Genomic DNA, 20,129 nt, shown 5'->3' with positions numbered 1-20,129 from the left:
TCACGTCATTTTAAATGCACGAGTCTGAGGTTAATGCTACTTCTGGTACTGTTCACTTGCCATCACTAGAAGCCACCTTCTCTCCCTCTGTCACTATTTTTTCATATGGACTTCTCGGACACCTTGGGCCCACCAAGGACCTCCTTGCCTTTCAATAAAGATGCTCAGACACCTGAAGAACCCATTAAGTGACGCGAATGCGATACCATTTGGAATTTCAGCTAGACATCACCTGTTGCTGGGGTGGTGGCTGGAGCTGTGAGATTAAAGAATCCATCATATCTCCTCCTATGGGAGAAGGGGGATTATCATCCTCGTTTACAGACCTTCTTCGAGCATCCTGATTGCTGTCAACAAACATATTCAGGAATGTCTATGGATATAAACAGGTAGAATTCAGATTATTTTACTTAACTTTACTAAGGTATTTTTAATCATTTAGACTATTTTAAGAGAAACAAATATACTACACCCATCTCTAAAATAGAAGTTTGGTATACAGCCACTATTATGAGGACAACCTGGAAGATATATTGATAATTTTGAAGGGGGGAAACTGAGGAAACTGGTTAACTGCAACAACAGAAACAAAATCTAAGTTAAAAATCCTGTCCATTAAGAAGTATTGTGCAAGTACAAAGTTGAAGAGAGAAGTACACCCTGGTACCTCCTCACACCAGGTCAAAGTATTTCCTTACTAATTTCTGAACCAGAAATGCAGGAAACAAAAGAAAAGTTGTATGTTGGCCATCTAAGCAATTCCAGTGACTTGGGAAATTTCCTATTGGGTGAGAGTCGTCATTTTGTAAGCTAGAAAATACGACAGAGGAAAACTGAATGCAGAAACTAAGCCATCTTTCCTCTGTTTATCTTACGTGACTGAAATCTTGAACCACCAAGAGTGGGACAATCTCATTTTATGGGATAGGTCATCAAAAGTTAAGCAAGGCTACCAGAGTTTGTGTCTCAAGCATTCTCTTCCTTTTAATACTCTCCACCTTCCCCATCCTCAAAAACATAGATCAAAAGCTTACCAGGATCGCTAGAAAGCTTTTAAAAGTACATTGCCTGATTTCTAATAAAAGATGATGGATTCACAACACACATTTTATCTTTCCCCAATACCCCACTGAAACTCCTAAAAAAATTTTCTTAAAGCAATAAGTTACAAATACAGAAAGAATGGGAGAAGAAAAAAATAGCAATGAATTCTGGAGGCTGCAGAGCAGATGGCTGAGTGGTAAGTGAACTATCCAATGTGAGGAAGTTGTATCCTAAAGCTAGCACTGGGGAAAGCCAAGAAGCAAAGCTATTTCCGTCCAGATCCTCAAGACATGTAGGAACTGGCAGCACTAGACACCTCTGGAAGTGGGGATGAAAGTGGGATTAAAAATAGGACTGGTCGAAAGTCTCTTTAAGAGACACTGAAAGCCTCCCAGAGCCTCTGTCACTCTCACTGAGTGAGGTTGACTTCTACCACTCTGGTGGAGGGTCTTTGACTAGGGGGACTCTAGCGTCGATCGAGAGGAATGCCGTATTAAAAATGAAGATTATGGGGCACCTGGCTGGTTCAGTCAGAAGAGCATGCGACTCTTGATCTCGGGGTTGTGAGCTCGAGCCCCACGTTGGGTGTAGAGATTACTTTAAAAAAAAAAAAAAAAAAGAAGAAGAAGATTAAAGTTTATATACTGAATGCTGAAAATAGTAGTTTCCTTCTCTTATTTGATCTGCCAAAAATTGGGGGCCAGATGCACACCATCTATGCAGAGACTTGAATATTCCTCTCTTGGTACTCGTACCAGCCCAACAAAAAGACCTAAATCTACTGACACTGGGAGTTACCCTAAGAAATGGCCCAAGCAGATCACCCTGCAATGAAGACCACAGTCAGTAAGTCTCACCTTCTAGTAAGAGCTGAGAGTTAAAAATCACTAACATGAAAGAGATCAAAACAACAAAAAAAAGCAAGGTGCATGAAATGGAGATTATGTAGGAAGAAAAGGGGTAAGAGAAGATAAGATAGCCATATACAACAAAGATGTCATAAAATGAACACTTAGAAACAAAAGAGAGCTCCTGGAAATTTTTTTAAAGATGGCAAAAAAATTATCAAAAATACAAAGACTGAAAGGAAAAAAATGAGGAAATCTCCCAGAAACAAAGAGATAAAAACAGAAAAGATAAGAAAATCAGAAGATAAGTCCAGGATACCAAGCCTCAGAATAGGAGTGGTAACCAGAAAGAGCTAACAGAGAAAACAAAGAAGAATCAAGAAATAATACAAGGAAATTCCCAGAGCCAAAGGATGTAAGTTTCCAGGGTGAAAGAACCTACTTAGTTACATAAGGTTCAAGAACTAGAACGAGATTGAACAACTCAACAGTCACAATAGACGTTAGAAGACAATGGAGCAATGTCTTCAAAATTCTTACAGAAAATGACTGTAATCTTGAATTCTACACCTAGCCATTCTCTCACTCAATTAGATGAGGGTAAACTAAAGATGTTTTTAGGCGCACAAAGTCTCAAAATAATCTCCCACATACCTTCTCCCAGGAAACTACATAGAGGTATTCTACCAAAACAATGGAGTAAACCAAGAAAAAGACCTGCAGTCCACGCCACAGGGCATGCCACATGAGAGAGAAGCCAAGGACTCTCCCTCTTCCCCATCCTTCTACAGATTCCTAAATCAACACTGTGTAAAGGGCATGGGGCACTGCCATTCCAGATTGGAGGTCAGACGGTTGTAGAAGAGATTTCTTCAAGATGAAACCAATGAGGTTTCTGATATGTGAACGCACAGAGGGGAGAGTTTATATACAGGGGAGAGATTTTAAGGTTGAGTTAGTGGTTAAGTATACAAAAAGGTAAGCAAAAAAAGTAAATTAATAACTCCCAGAAAAATAAAATGTTGAACAAGAAAGGAAAAGTAATTATAGTAAGCTTGGTGTATAGTGTTTACATATTTATAATATTGAGAATACCGAAAAATTATCTGATCAAAATTGCTGCCTGACCATACTGCACGGATAGAAGGAAAGAAAAAAGGTATACTGGGAGCAGCCTGGGAGGATGAAGAGGCATACAGGAATTAAAACAGAATTCAACCCTCATCTTCCATTGTGAGGATCAGATAATGCCCTCAACTAAGAAGTCCATAAACAGCAATGTAAGCATGTTATTTAGAGATAAGGATGTAAATACCAAGAGAATCACCACCTAAGAGTTGAAAACAGAGCAGGAAAAGGGCAAGACTGGGTTGCAAGCAACTAATTTTCAAAACAAGCCTTGGAACTATTTGACTTTAAACTATAAGCACATACAATTGAACTATTATACAAGAATCTGCAGGGATTGTGGCCCAGGACCCTACATTTTAAAAAAACTTCATGGTTGAACTGATGAATCAAACTTTCTCAATAATCGAGGAGAAAGACATTGTTGAAGTTCCTTAAAGTTCCAACTAGCAAACAGGACTCTCTTCGGTATCATTCACCATATGCATTACAAGGAAAGGAGATTTTATCATCTCATACATGTAGGCACAGCGCTTTATAAGAAATTCCTGTTCCTTTGGAAGGACGCTGCAGAGGTGATAAACTAACACAGCTGCTTATTAAACAGGAATTTGTTGCTTTTCCCCATTATTTCCCCCTTTTAAAGGAATTGTTTTAGAGACATTTATGTTTATTTATGCTAGAATACTAAAGTTGGTTACCTTTAGTCCGGGTGCAGGATAAAAACCTTCCACTAACTTGCTATTATCAAAAAGACTATAGGCACCATCCCGGATCGCCACCACGCCTCGGCTCCGGCAGTAAATGTCGATGCAGTACATGTTCCTAAAGGCCAGTCTGATGTGGGTGGACGACTGTGGCAGGATGGAGAAGCACTGGTAAGCAGTGTTGGTTCTCTGGGTCAAGCCCAACATCGGCACAGTGGGGAGTTTGTTGATGGCATTTAACGGAGCCTGAGTATCAAAGAGTACCTAAAAGGAACACACACAGTGAGAGCCAGCCGGTTTCCGTACAAATGCTGAAGTCTCAGAATCTTCCATGTCTAACAGTCATAAATGAGCCAAGGTCTTCCTGGCATATTCCATGTACCTTTCCCTTGAAGAGAATGCAAACTACATCACTGCATCCACTTTGAATCAAAAAAATTCTCCAAGGGGCGCCTGGGTGGCTCAGTTGGTTAAGCGACTGCCTTCGGCTCAGATCATGATCCTGGAGTCCCGGGATCGAGTCCCGCATCGGACTCCCTGCTCGGCGGGGAGTCTGCTTCTCCCTCTGATCCTCCCCCTCTCATGCTCTCTGTCTCCCATTCTGTCTCTCAGATAAATAAATTAAAAATCTTAAAAAAAAAAAAAAAATTCTCCAAGAAGAGTACGAGACATAAAAGACAAAACATGCACCCTTGTCACTGAAGACAAGTTAAGCCCACATCATTTTTAGTTTTACATGAGCCACGGAGTCATATTTTTACACAGAAAATAAACTTAATTACCTGTAATAACTGAACCACATTTGGTGTTTTGTTGAACATTTCCTGAAGCTGATGGAGAATGGTATTGTGACAGTTACTGCAACCTGAGTTTGGGCCAACAGTGCCCAAAGAAATGTGAAATTTTTGATGTATGGAATTCCACTGGATGCTAATCTAAATCAAAGAGATTACATGTTTCAGAAACTGAGAAAGTAACAGATTCAAGTAGAAGAAAAAACAATGTTTAACCAGTAAGGCAAAATGCCAAAGATCAACATGAGGTCTTTTGGGAAAGCCAGTCAGAAGACTGGACTCTATAAAACTCCAGAAGTGCCGTTCCTATGGACCGGTACATTCGCGAAGTAGGTGTGTATTAGTCCACTTCCACCAAATAAAACAGAAAGAGAAGGTGCTAAAGAAAAAATCTGGATTAAACTTTATTTGAAAATGATCATTGGTGTTTCTTATTTTTCATTTTTATCTAGGACTGAAGAAAAGTCACCCTCTACATGAGCACTGACATAAAGGGAAAGGAAGCCACTTCTAACACAGATGCTTTCAGTTTATAGATTTTAAACACTCAATTTCTGATATTACTTGACGTGGAAGAGTCCAGAAAGAAGCCAGCTGGCTGAATTTTTATACTAAATTTCTAGGACTTTACATATGGAGTGGGAAGAAAATGAGGAAACAGAGATTACGGGGAATGCCTTCAAGACTGGGACAGGATCAAACAACATTAATAATCACATGACCAAAAGCATAAACGTACAGTATTGTTCAAAACCATTCATAATCTTCATTATAGTAATCATGTTGCTAACCAGATTTGAAATCTGTAAAGAAAAAAAAATACAAACACCAAAAGTACATTACCTGGTCCAAAACTCATCAAGATTATATATCCCATCAAAGAGGGCATAATTTTCGCTTTCAATTTTAAAGAGTTAAGCATTCTAGTATACTAGTCTACTATATATCATCAAAGTATTTAAAATTTACCATTTTAACCCTAATTTTTACTTGAGTCCTCAATTAGTTCAAGGCAGTTTGCATAACTTCTGAATTCTTCATTTTTAAAGGCTTTATGAGAGGAATTTCAGTTTTAATTAGTTCATAGACTTACTGAGCTTCCCTTGGTGGTTCCATAACACAAAATAAGTTTTCGGTAATTATAAACACGGACTTCTGAGAAAATATTTAGATGAGCAGGTATGTCTAAAGAGAAAGGAAGCAAAAAGGAGATTCAGATGATACATGCAAAACTTTAAAACACATATTTGGAGAAGAGGGCATCTGGGCAGTATCACATGCCTAGCTGGAAAGATCTCTAGATACATGATTTTGTTAAAAAAATTAAAAATAAAAAAAGGAAAGCGATGGCATAGACAGTGGGCTTCCATGCCCATTTCCACAGAAGGGGTCCAGGGCACGGGCAGAGCACTGAAGTGGTACAGCACAGCAGTGGGGCGGTTCCAATTCCAGCTCTACCCTTTACTAGCTGTGCGACCTTCCGCAAGTTCCGCAGTCTCTGCGACTTGTTTTCTTCATTTGTGAAATGAGGAATAACTCAACTAGTTCACAGGGTGACTGTGAGGATTAAATGGGTTAACAAGAGCGAACTGTTACACTGCATGGTGCATAGTAGACTCTCAATAAATACTCCCTGTTACTATAATATGGTAGAGCTCGGGAGTAAAAAATTTCTGGATACATAAGAAACTTAACAGTGGTTGTCTCTGGGCAAAAGTCTGAGGTAGAAGGGAAATTTATTTTTCATTAGATATTCTTTTGAAACAAAAGTTTTTTTTACGATGTTTTACTTTTTCAGTTAAGAAAAGGGGGGGTACCCCCCCAAAAGGAAGATTATCACATGTACCTGGTAGAGAACGTGCAAATTCCAACACACACTCATATAATCGTGCAATGCTATTCCAGTCATTAAGGAACATTTCAACCACTTTTCTACCACCAACAGGTTCAGACAACAGGTTTTCATATGTCAGATAAACATGCCGCGATGGCCCTACAGGATTAAAAAAGAGGATTAATAGCTATCAATACTAAAAAGAAAACCCCCAAAACACGCAAAGACAAAATGTGTGAAGCAGCTCACCTTGCTCCCTAGTAGAAGTGCCATTAAGTGGACAATTCGCAAACACTAACTCCGCCACCCACGTGCGGTTATTTCTACCTTGCAATCGGAAAGTGCAATCGAGAAGAGAGCGGTCCAGAGCCTTCTGGGTTTCCTCATTCACACCCTTACAGGGAGGAATTCTGGCAATGAAAGACAGAGCATATGAAGTGTACTTTGCATCACAGAAAGACAAGAGTACAATCTACACAACAACATTCGGGGTATCATGTTAGTGCTTCAGTTCAAGCTCCACTACTAGGTGCTTTCTGCAAAAGAAGCGATTCATAGCAATTCATGGCAATTCACAGCACTGAACCCACTTCTACTCACATCAACACAGATTAGGACCTCTTGCTTTAACGAAGTGTTTGAGTGTTTTAACGAAGTGTGTCTGTCTTCATCCTTATTCCTATCATTAGAAACACTATGATTCTTCAGAGTGAAAATCAAAGATACTGGCTTTCTATGAAATCTACCTAGAACATCCTCAAGGAAAAGCTAAGGTGTAAAACCACCCTTGAGAACAGAATGATACAGTGGAAAGAACACAGGCTTTGGATCAGGGACCTGCATTTTAATTCTGACCCAGCCACATTAACCTCTCTGAATTTCAGTTTCCCAACTACACAATGGAGATAATTACCTTATGGGTCACTGATTTTGAAACATGGCACACCATACGTAAAGTGTTCATGGCAGCTGATATAATAGGTATTCGTGTATGTTAGTTCCCTTTGTGGTAAAACCAAGTCTCACTGATGCCAAGATAAAATGCCAGGTTTGTTATCTCTCTCCCCCTCTCCAGTAGAGGTAATACTCATGTGATAAAGCTTTGCATGTATTAACTCATTTAACATACTTTCACTTAAATATGTCACATATAGGAGAGGAATGTATTAGCTTTGGTGTCGTAAAGTACCTACCTATCCATTTTCCTCTTGCAGCTTTATGGACTACCTTGTCATAAAACATTATGAAGTAATATATTTTCACTGTTTTTTTCAGTAACAGATGAAATAATGAGACAATATTATTTTTTAATTAGACATTATCCTTTAACTCCTAGGGATGGTGGGTTAATTCTCAGACTTGGTATAATGATTATCTACATCTAAGTCTAACAAAAATTGGAAATATGGAATCTTGATTCAGGCCTCTTATTCAGAAACACCTAGAATAGGGTTTCTCAACATCAGCAATACTGACATTTGAGGCTGGGTAATTCTTTGCTGTGTAGCCTTGGCCTCTCCCTACCAGATGCCAGTAGTATCTCCCACCCCCTCTTCTCAGTTAATGATCACCAAAAAAACCTCCAAACATTGCCCAATGTCCCCCTGGAGGGCAAAATCGCCCTGGGGTTAAGAACCACTTGCCTAGAATAAACAATTTAAGAGGGCAAAAGAGAGACAGAGATTGCAGATGATAAAAAAAATTTGTAGGGGAGAAAACAGCTACATAGGTTGCATAAAAAGAAAATCAACATAGTACTAAAATTTTGTCAATTAATTAAAAATTCCACCACAGCTCCTCTTAAATGTATAGCGTGGTTTTTTTTTTTTCCCCCAACATTTCAAAAGTTAATCTTTGGGGCACCTGGGTGGCTCAGTCAGTTAAGCATCTGCCTTCGGCTCAGGTCATGATCCCGGGGTCCTGGGATGAGCCCGGAGTAGGGCTCCCTGCTCAGCCAGGAGTCTGTTTCCCCTCTGCCCCTCCCCCTGCTCCTGTGCTCGCTCTCTATCAGATAAATAAAATCTTTTTTTTTTTTGAAAAGTTAATCTTTCATACTACATAATTTTTATCACTCACAACCAGAAAGATTTTGTCCAATATTATTTGTGGTAAATTAAAGAAATCACATACATTGCATATATGCTTGTCAATTCCGTAGATATACCGAAGACTTTTGCTTATCCTTATCCATGAAAACATAACCCCAACCCATAGGAGTTATAAAGCAGCCAATTCAGATCGATTTTTAAATCTTGGTTTAGAAAATATAAATGCATAATTATCTTCCTCTCACATAAATAGGTGTTTCGTGAAATCCATCTGGTTAGAAAATGAACCCAGAGAAGCCAGCATGTCTTCAAGTAAAGAGTAAGACTCCTTTCAATTTATGCTCTGAGGGACAGCACGACCCTAACAGTGCATTCTATGTCACCTTCTTCATCTGCGATACACAAGTAATTGGCTCAGCTTCAAGGAACCTGTAAACTATTTACTTGCTTTTAAGGTTTATAAATGTAACAGAATAAAAGACAATTATAACTTTAATGCTCTCCCATGTGAGAAGGAAAATAGATAGTTCCCCAAAAGGAAACTTTTGAAACAAAACTGTTACAAACTCAAGATAGGGCAAAATACTATTAGAGTCACCAAAAAATGAAGAACTGAGGAAGATGTTTCCTGGACAATGGCTTAACCTTATCTGAAAATTTCTAGCAGTCCAAAAGAGGTTTTTGATCTAAACAGCTATTCCTGACTGATGTTTCTCCTGTAATTCTGAGTATGGGAAGAATGGAGGAACTGGGCTCTGGTCTTCAGGGCAGATGTGTGTTAGCACCGCTCGTTTTTGGCCGCGGGCCGCCATCGTATACTCTATGTCAGTTTCATTCTGAGGGGTTTTACGACCGTCAGTAACCACATTATGGCCCTGCGGTGCACGAGGGGGGAGATCACTGAACGTGCTTTTAAGTAAAATAAGTGCAATTATGCCCACAAGGAAAGTGAAGAGGGTTTTATAAAGGTTGCACGTGCAAACGCAGAAGGACTGAGTCACACAACTGACAGAAGCTGTGTCACACACCTTGCAAAAATGAACTGTGCCTATGCATTATTTGCATAGGCTACAAGAGGCAAAGAAACACAATGGACAAGATGAATAAACCTTGTAGGTGTGGCTAGCAAACCAGCACCACTGCCCAGTAGTGTAATGTTAGTTCGGGAGAAGGTGGGAAGTTTGCTCAAGAGCTCAAATGGAGGCAACTGTGAGCATGCTGCTCTTGAGACCTGAGTAAGCGGAGTCATTTGTGTTCTCGGATGAAGGCTCTTTGGAATCTACACAGGGCAACAGGCCCATGAACCATAGCAATCTAAGGTGTTTACCATGATACTTTCACAGATACTTCAAGGAGGCCTGTTCAACGGAGTCTCAAAAAGTTAAGTTGAACAAGAACAGAACATATTTTTAACAAAGAGGAGAAAAATGTGCTCAATTTTAAAGCTTTGATGTATCAACTCATACTCCCATTAATATATCTAGGAATAAAGGCTTAAGACTTTCTAAAGATTAAATGCATTAGAGCAATTATATACTAATTAGACCTATGCTAGATTTTAACTTAGTAAAATCGTGTTTAGACATTTATTGTTTACTGTTTCATTCTTCATTTCTATACCCTATCCCCATAATCCTCATAATGGACAGCAGATACTAGACAAACTCATTATCTTTAATTTATCCATTTCTCTATATTTTTTCCTTTTAAGTTTTAAATAAAGAAAATAATAGCCAGGATATAATAAAGACTTTTTAAAAACTATTAAATGAAGCTTAAAAAATAGGAAATGCTTCCTTCTTAGGTAGGACTATATTATGGGTTCTCTCAAATTCAAGAAGGAAGGGGACTGAAATTTCTTCATAAAAATGCTGAGAACAAGATATTTTAAGACTCCTGCAAAACATGAAAAATATAACTAAGAGAACAGAACACAAATGTTAACATTATCTATTTATCTGCAGTTGCCAAGAAGAGTGAAAAGATTAAAAAAAAACCCCCCAAGCCCCTATACTTTAGGCAGAAGTAATTCAAAACCAAAAGCCATTAAAAGTATCACATTTTCCTACTGATTTCCATTATAAGGCCAGCTCTCTCTCCCGAGAACTTTTTGTAGAGATGGTGTTCAGATAGCCAGCAAGGGAAGCTATCCTAGTTCTTCAACTCTGTCTCAAGTGAGCACCTTGACACACGGGTAGAGTGCGTGCTATGGGCTAGCTCTTCCCATCTTCCACAGAAACTACCTGATTCCCAAGTAGCAAAAATTAAAGCTCCGCTGGCAGAGCTGCCATGTCTTGGTAGTCAGAGGAATTCGACAAATAAAAACTGCTTCTGTGATTTGTTTTATTAAGCAACGTCTAAGAAACAATAAAAATGCCCACCCTACCCCGCCCCCTAAAAACTGTTTTCTGCACCAGAAAGGTTGCTCTCGTAAATGGCACGCTAGTTTTGCCAAGTCCATCCTGGTTGCCTTCCATAGCACACGCACCATATTGGCTTTCCTTCTAAGCATCCTTTGGCCCCTAGTCCTCGATCCATTTAGAGCCAAGCCCTCTGCCCATCTCCCTCTGTATCTATTTAATATCCCAGCTCAATTACTATCACCTTGGTGATGACTCATTTACTTCTCCTGCCCAGCCCTGTTGCCAGAGCATGCGATCCAGCCCTGCCTGGCCAAAGGGATGCGTAGACACCTCAAACCTAGCGAAGCCCCTTCAAACTCACATCTTCGGTGTCCCTTATCTCAGAAAACACCACTATCACCCATCACGTGCCCAAGATAAAACCAACAGGCACCTGTGCCATCTTCTCCTCTTTCTTACCCTCAACATCAATCTCCTCACCAACCCTTGAGTATTCCATCCCCTAAGTCCTTGTGGGACCTTCCCAGGTCTAAGCTACCAACTCTGGTGTGAACCATTTCAGCAACCGGTTTCACCACTCAGTCTTGGTCCCCCCCTCCAATTGATTCTCAATATGGCTTTCAGGATGAGCTCTCAAAAACACCTAGCTAATGATGTCAGTTTCTGCTTCAAATCGTCTGATGGCTTCTTACTGCCATTAGGATCAAGTCTACATTCCTTAAGGACACTTACAAAGCCCTCCAGGATCTGATCCCTTCCCACTTACAGCTCAGCTCCAGCCTTGTCTCTCTCAACTCCTGCCACTCTGACCTCCTTTCAGTTCCCGGGTACAGAGCTTTCTTTCTCTTGCCCCAAGCAAGAGAAAGAGAGAGAAGAGAAAAACTGCCTCCACCTTAGCAGCTATCCCTTCTGGTCAGCACTCCCCGCCCCACCCCCGCAATCTCCCTTTCCTCTAATTCTCACCTCTCCTTCAGTCCAAATACCACTGGTACTTCCTCAGGGCTACCCTTTCTGGCTTCAGAACTAGCTCAGATCCTCCTGTTATATGAACCCACAGCATCCTGAAGGGCCCTAGCAGAATGCAACCTGATAAACAGGCACACGGAGTAAACATCCATTAAATGAATGAAAAGAAATGCAGAGGAAAGACATCCTAAGATACCAAGTGGTGCTGGATCTCCACTCAGCAGGTGAAAAGGAAGCCTCCCCCAGACCACAGTAATTCTGTGCAGAAATCTGACATCCACAGGTGCTGAACTCTGCTTTATGCTGTGTCACGGGAGAGGAGTAGCTCTAGCAGTGTGGCTCTAACGTGCGGCACCGAGGGAGACAGAGGACAGGGACTTACTTCAGTAAGCGAATTGCATGGCTGAAGCCATCACCTTCCATTTGCACTCCTTGATGGGGAATCTCCAGATTGGACAACTGGTAAGAGAAAAGCAGGAAGATCAGACCACCAACTTTACAAAGGAAACTACCTTTTATAAGTACTAGTGTCTATTCTCGTGGCACCTGTTTCAGGGCCACTCTCTTCCAAAGTAAGAACATGTTAGACATGCGCACTGAGTTCCATCATCTGATTTCCTGGGCAACTATATTAAATCCTGTGAAACCCAAAGATGACCCAGAGCTTCTAGTTTTTTAAAAAAAAAAAAAAAAAAAAAACACAACACACCCCGGGTGGCAAATCTTCAGAATTCTGGAGACTAATCTACTCCGGCAGTGAGCCAAAAGTCATCCAGAATCAATCCTGGTGGTTCCAAATGATGCAAGTGTAAAATAAGACTGGTTTTCTTATGTTTTTCTTAATTATGTCTGTTCAAAACAAAGTCTGAGTCACAGTCACATCCTACTTTTAATCACAAACAATAGTTCTTAGCATATAACTTTTCTGGAATACTTTTTTTTTAAAGATCTTATTTATTTATTTGAGAGAAAGAGAGCGAGCGAGAGAGAACACACAAGCAGGGGAGAGAGGGAGAAGCAGGCTCCCCGCTGAGGGGAGCCTGACGTGGGGCTCGATCCCAGCTGAAGGCAGACACTTAACTAACTGAGCCACCCAGCCGCCCCTCTGGAATACATTTTTATTTTTAACAATTAAACTACTTCCTGTTGTGAAACCCAAGAAGATTTCCAATTTATGCATTTACCCAATGAGATAGCTTTCCCAACAGGAGGATTCAGAAAGTGAGTTAAGAAGATGAATGCGTGAGACCCCGTAAGTGGAACTCCAGGTTATGTAGGTATGCCAAAAAGTCATCTGATGATCTACCGGAGAGAAGCTTGTCTTTGGCACATATTCACAGGTCTTCTATGGCAGGCTATTTATTTACACCCACCTTGTTCCAGAAAGGATTTAAAGTAGCCCTAAGTATTTGACTGAGCCCTGTTCTTTCGGCCTGGGAAGGGCAGAGGTTTAAGAAAAATAGCTGCTAACCCTATAAATAGGCCATAGGAGTTTAGATTCAAAAGGAAGCCAAGTGTAGGAGGACTCAAAAACACCGTCTCTGTCCTATGGATCAGAGATATAAACATCCCTGGTTAAGATTAGATTGAGTTATTCACATCTCAGTATAAAGTACTTTAGGCAGAAAATGTGTTTGCTTTTGTCTTCAACAGGGCTTTTTCACTGAGCTAAGAAAAAGTAGGCTGTTTAAGAGCTTGAGGGGCTTTCAACAGAGTACTACTATACAATGTTCTTACATGTCCTATGTGTGCAACAGGTATAGGAGCCCAGGGAAGGGGGACAGAGAGGACTATGTCTACAGGTGTTAGGCTACATGGGCACTACAGAGACAAGTTTTTGCAAGTTTTGTAGGTGGTGAGGGTGGAGGGCAGGCAGGGAGAGACACATCACATTGCCCCCAGGTACCAGGTAGCCTCCCTTCCCACTACAAAGGTAGTAAATGAATGACATGCATGTCATCAATCCACAGGGCACAATAAAAAAAGCCCAAGAACACAGTCAAGTAGATAGGAAGCATGGACACTGTCTGTACAGTTTAGGAGCTATATGGCCAGTACCCAGGCAAGAAGACATTCATCAAGCTCACAGTTCTAGGAGCTAGGACATCAGTCATGAGTATCTATTTTAGATGCCTATTTCTGGGCCTCGATTTCTCTGGGCTATTCCCTTCTTCATAGTTTTACACCTCACCCTCTGGCTTCAGACCTTGAAACCCTACAAAGCAGGGGTCAGCATACAACAGCCCATGGCCCAAATGCAGCCCAATGACTGTTTTTGTAAATGAAGTGTTACTGAAACATAGCCGCACTCATCTGTTTAAACATCAACTATGGCTGATTCACACTACAAAAGCAGATCTGAGTAGCTATAATAAGAGACCATATGACCCACAATACCTAAAATACTTACTATCTGGCCCCTTACAGAAAAAGTTTGGCGACTCCTGCTCTAAAGCATGAAAGTGATCAACAAGTCTTCCCAAGACTATCACCATCAGTTTCACTGAAATAATCCACTTCCACATTCCCAGGTCTCTTCTCCTTTTTTTTTTTTTTTGTATCCTCAATTGTTTTATTCATAAACATTAAAAAAAATATTTTTTTAGTTTTATTGTGGAAAAGTCTCCATTCCCAATAATTTACAAAGGGGAGGAGTCTTACAAAAAGTAAAACTTTAAAATAGAGGGAAATAATTAAGGTTTTGGTGTATCCCTTTTAAAGGGATGCCAATCCTTGGCCGGAGTCCTTTTTGTAAATATAAAATGCAGATTCTGTTACTGCCCTTTACTCTCATGTTTGGGGATCATGCTGGATACCACAACTGTGTATTCTTGAAAGACACTAATTCTATGTAAGTCTATTCCTTAGTCCACGTGACAAGAGTAAAAATCGGGTTTAATATTCTTTCTGACCTGTTTGTCAGAAAGGAACCCGGTTTTATTGGTGTGTAAGCAATATGTATGGCTTCATCAACTCAAAAATAAGCCACCCCTTTATCAACTAACCACCTCTAAGAGATAATGTTCCTACTAAGAGGTATGCAAGTAAGACGTTAATACTCAAAAATTGTCCTTTTTTTAAATTAGGAAGAATTTACTTTCCATTTCCATAAAGGGAAGAACGCTCACAATTTGGAATCAGAAAAATGAAATAATATAAGTCATGTTTTACAAGTACACCATGAGATGCTATGATTTCAACCCCATCCCTCCCAAAATGAACAAGATCACAGCTATTCCGGTTCTCCTAATGGAATCCATGTAGCTTTAGCAAGGCATTTTAAAAATTACTTTTTTTTTTTTTAAGATTTTTTTTTTTAAATTTATTTATTTGAGACAGAGAGAAGGAGAGAGAGAGAGCACATGAGAGGGGGGAGGGTCAGAGGCAGAAGCAGGCTCCCTGCCGAGCAAGGAGCCCGATGCGGGACTCGATCCAGGGACTCCAGGATCATGACCTGAGCCAAAGGCAGTCGCTTAACCAACTGAGCCACCCAGGCGCCCCAAAAATTACTTTTATATAGAGTACTCAAAACTGTTTCAAAAAATTACCTCCAACCGAAGTCCTACGAATGGCATATTTGTATCACACATAGCAACAAAGTGAGCTAGAACTTTATTGAAGGCACACATTTCTCCTGATCGTTTTGTTTTCTTGGGTTCTACTGGACATGGATCATCAGACAACTAGAATTGGGGTAAAAAAAAGTACAGGTGATGCAATTAGTTAAGGCAGTTAAACTACTATAGCTCAAGGTTAACAAAAACAAATGTTATGCATTCAACAAGTATTTATTGAGCAAATATTTCAACCTAAATACTGGAAATTTACGTAAATATTGTGTATTTAGCAAACTCTCTTGTGGAAATGGTGTATAATTAATTATTAATTAAGAGAGGCATTTTCAAGAAAATGTAGAAAACTGTTACTTAAACCTGATTGTCCCCCAGTCTCTTACAAACCAGATCTCATTCTTTCCCATGTTAAAAATGGTTAAAGAACACAAGAGAGTTAACACACACCAATCCTGTGCTCACTTCTATATGTGATCCTACCTTGCGCTTGGGACTGGTCCTAGGCTGTTTGCCAGGTTTGGTGCGAAAAACCAAGTCCTGGATGTTTTCCTTGAACTGCTGCAGCAGGAGAGCCATGAGAGGGGTGTCCTCACGTTCCGCAGCATTCACAGACATGAAGTAGTACTTGTACGACAGCTGCGTGGGTTTATTGGGAACCTCCAACATCTCCACAACCTAAGAAGGCCCAAGTCAGAAATGAGACTCAGAGAAATAATTAATGAGTGTTGCATATTTTCCACCTTATAGCAAGTAGGGCTCAGAAATGTAAATCTAATGTAGATGGTCTTTCTTCTTTAAATGAGGACAAATCAATCATGATTCTCAACAAAAAAAGCATTCCTGTTAAATATATCCTTTGTTCTCTAAAAAATAGATCAGACTAATGAATAAAAGCAAAAACCACCATAAACTACAGCAAATGGGACATTTAGATTATTATAGCATTAAGTGTTCTGGATATTCATATCTTAGCTTAAAACACTGTATGCTTAAGTAAAGCAGAACTGCTAGATTTTCTAGAATGGTATCTACCTATTTCAAATTGCCTTGTTTCCCTTAACCATTAAAACATCCTAAGGGTGCCTGGCTGGCTCAGTTGGTGGTGCATGCAACTCGATCTTGTGGTTGTTGAGTTCAAGTCCCACACTGGGTATAGAGATTACTCAAAAATAAAATCTTAAAGAAAAATAAAACCTCCTAAGAATTCCACTGTTAGAGCCGAGAAAAATGACAAATAACTCTCACAATTGGAAGCATATAAAAATAAACCCTGATAGATATGGTCATTGTGAGGATGACACCACCACCACCAACAGCCAACACTGATATAGAGAGTACTAGATGCCACATACTGTCCCAAGTACCTGACACATGTTAACGCATTCAGACCTCCTAATAACTCTGTAAAGAAAGGATTACTGCCTTCATTTTTCTGATGAAGAAACTGAGGCACAAAATACTTAGGTTACTTGCCCAAGGTCTCAAGAGCTGAGAAGCGATGGACTCATGCTTTGATTCCGGTTTGGCTCCAGAGACCTTGCTTTTACCCACTATACCAGTTTACTGTTTTCAAGTTCTACCTAAAATTTAAGAAAAGTCCCCTAAATACTTTAAGGGGAGAAATAAATGCCATTGGACCATTGCTCTGACCAACATATGCTTTCCTGTCTCTCTTCCTGCCTCCTTTCTCTCCCTTATCCCACCCCCTCCCCACACACTCTCTTCAGGAAACTCTTAGGCTAACACCTAGTATCACACTGATGCACGAGGAAATGGAAGAATTAAAAGGAAAATGGATGCTTCACCAGAGAAAATACAGAGATGACCAAAAAAAAAAAAAAATACATGAAAAGATATTCAATATCATCAGTCATTAGGGCAGCATAAAGACTACAAAAAAATACCATTATACATCTATCAGAATGGCTAAAATTTACTTATTTTTAAAAGATTTTTATTTTTCAAGTAATCTCTACACCCAATGTGGGGCTCGAACTTACAACCCCGAGATCAAGAGTCGCAGCCAGGTAACCCCAGAATGGCTAAACTTTAAAAATTATAATACCAATGGGGCGCCTGGGTGGCTCAGTCGTTAAGCGTCTGCCTTCGGCTCAGGTCATGATCCCAGGGTCCTGGGATCGAGCCCCGCATCGGGCTCCGCGGGAGGCTTGCTTCTCCCTCTTCCACTCCCCCTGCTTGTGTTCCCTCTCTCGCTATCTCTCTGTCAAATAAATAAATAAAATCTTTAAAAAAAAAAAATTATAATACCAAGTGCTGACAAAAATGCAGAACATCTAGCACTCTCTTGTATTGCCATCAGTAATGCAAAATGGCCCAGCCACTTTGGAAAACAGTTTGGCAAAAGCTAAACATACACTGACATTATAACCTAACCCAACAATCCTACTCCTGGTTACTTATCCCAAAGAAGTGAAAGCCTAAGTTCACTAAAAAACAAAAACAAAAACACCTATATGCAAATGCTTACAGCAGCTTTATTCATAATTGCACCAAATTGGAAATAACCCAGATGTCCTTCCACCAGAGACTGGTTAAACAAACCATAGTACATCCATACCATGACTACTACTCCAATTACAAGAATGAACTATAATACACATCACAATATGGATGAAAATCAAAGGCATTATGCTGAGTGAAAGAAACTAGACTGATGGGAAAACCTATATAGACATAAAACAGGTCAGTGGTCACCAACTGAGAGTGGGGGGAGGGTCCAATTATAGAGGAGCAGCATGAGGGCATTTTGGGGGTGATGGATCTGTTCTGTGTTCTGCTGAGAGGCGGATTACAATAGTGTATGCATTTATTACAACTCAGACACAGTCTAAACTTTTCCCATATGTAAATTATATCTTAATAAAGCTGACAAAAGTAAAATGGCAGACATTTAAAGGCAACAATCCTTTCCTCTGTTCTTAATGTCCCCAGTTTTTCCCACTTCTATGAATGTGTCACCCCTAAGTGAGAAATAAGAAGGATGAAGAGTAACATAGATTCAGTTTTGGTCTAAGCCACGTGAAACAAATTATTGCTTTATAATAAACCATTAGTCATTGAAACTAACGTCTGGTTTCTGTTGATACTAAATAAGGTCAGAAATAATAAAACCATTTTGTCTGTGGCTGAGTATAAGGATCTTTGTGTGTTCAATAGGTTTGATTATTATACATGTATTCTGAGTATCATTCTGTATGTAGACTAGGCAGCTCACCAAGGATGGAGACAACAATCCTTTGTCATGTACCAAATCTAGTTCAACAGCTGGGGTTTTAAAATTCAGGAAAAAAGTGAAGTTCACATCAATGACAAACCTATTGCTCTATACAAATAACGCTAACCTCAGATATGTCAGGCTAGACAGGGTACATTTTTTTTAAGATAGTATCTTTTAAAAATACAGCTCAAAACCTTAAAAAAATTCACTCCTATTACCTTCAACCAACAAGCTTGAATTAAGTTTTTCAAATATCTCAAGATTCTTAGCCAAAAATATCTATGTGGTATATACAGAAATTTCTACAAGCAGGGAAATATATTTAGGGTGAATTCATATTTCAAATTCTTACAACTTTTAACCAATTCAAAGATCTCAAAGAAACTAACTACAAAACACCAAGAAATCTAGAGTGAAAAAAGAATAAGAAAGGATCTTACTGTGCACTGAAAGGTACATGCAATCAATAAAAATGCAATTAATAAAAATCTATATATATATGCCTTCAATCAGTTAAGGATGAGAATATAAAGCTACTTCAGCCAGCTGTATTTAAAAGGATGCATTATGCAAGTTAACATTTGATTAAAAGCAAGCAAGTTTATCTGATACCAAAACATCTCCACACACCTTCACAGTAGTTGCTTTCAATGTTTTCCCTCCCATAGAGAGGAGATGCTTCATCCCAAAGAGAAACTAGGCCTCACTACAGGAAAGATCTGAGGGTGAGGGATGGAGACATACCTTATATTCCCCAACCCTGCCTGATCATTGTATCATTTCATAGACATGATTTTCCTCTCTCCCCCATCCCTACCCTTCTAGGTTGAGAATCACTGAAGTCAAATATCCAATAAAATATGTCTGCAATTAAATTAAGCAGTAAATCATGTGAAATACTAATAGAATTACTGAACTTGATCATCCAAATCCCCCCTGTGCATACTTACAATGTAATACTGAGGAAGACGGGTAAGTTTAATGAACAGCTTATTCTTAGAAAGCTTTCCAATAGGATGGGTTGAGTAATTGGACAGCTGCAATGTTTCACTGCTTATTGTAGGCAGATGTTTTATAGATTGCTTGCAACGCTGCTGTCCAAGCCAAAACCTTAATTGAAAGGAGATAATTCACATCACAAAATCATAAGTTCTTCTGATTAACTGTGTGCAACTGATTTGTAAACTGATTACTGAAGATTCACCACTAAAAAATAACAATCTGAAGTTTAACTGAACTAGTAAAAAGACACATAACCATAATGATGAATCATTTCTCCAAGTTTTGCATTGGTCTGTTAGTTCTAGTTCTACTTTAAGGAGCTGAAACTACAATGTGAATGATTTTATTTAGTCATAAGGTAGAATTAACTAGTATTAAGGCTGGGACACTGTAGCACTGTATTAAAGAAAATGACGGATTTCCTATGGTTTATTAAGACAGCAATAACTAACCTCAACATCTTTTACAAAATGCCTGAAATGTTTATAAAAGAAAATAGAACAAACAATAAACAGGTATAAATGTACCTAATTTTTCTAGTATCGCTAGAGATATATAGTCCCAGTTTTTATACTGTGTATGTGT

General features: G+C 39.4%; 1 protein-coding gene across 2 annotated transcripts in view; it reads right to left on the bottom strand.

Moving 5' to 3' along the window:
- MED14 (mediator complex subunit 14) overlaps positions 1-20,129 on the bottom strand; it is a 73,562-nt gene that overhangs the window by 18,034 nt on the left and 35,399 nt on the right. For both annotated transcript variants that reach the window (XM_081808978.1, XM_081808979.1), the window contains exons 13-22: positions 19,493-19,652; positions 15,785-15,979; positions 15,281-15,415; positions 12,115-12,191; positions 6,605-6,765; positions 6,368-6,514; positions 5,615-5,706; positions 4,510-4,662; positions 3,722-3,991; positions 233-373 (exon numbers count right to left, since the gene is read on the bottom strand). In XM_081808978.1, coding sequence (XP_081665104.1) covers positions 233-373; positions 3,722-3,991; positions 4,510-4,662; positions 5,615-5,706; positions 6,368-6,514; positions 6,605-6,765; positions 12,115-12,191; positions 15,281-15,415; positions 15,785-15,979; positions 19,493-19,652 — 1,531 coding nt within the window. The remainder of the gene's footprint in view (positions 1-232; positions 374-3,721; positions 3,992-4,509; positions 4,663-5,614; positions 5,707-6,367; positions 6,515-6,604; positions 6,766-12,114; positions 12,192-15,280; positions 15,416-15,784; positions 15,980-19,492; positions 19,653-20,129) is intronic.

The sequence above is a fragment of the Leptonychotes weddellii genome, chromosome X (assembly GCF_054177405.1).
Source record: "Leptonychotes weddellii isolate Sample4059 chromosome X, ASM5417740v2, whole genome shotgun sequence".
NCBI classification, from domain to species: Eukaryota; Metazoa; Chordata; class Mammalia; order Carnivora; family Phocidae; genus Leptonychotes; species Leptonychotes weddellii.
This window is presented reverse-complemented; position numbering and strand designations above follow the sequence as displayed.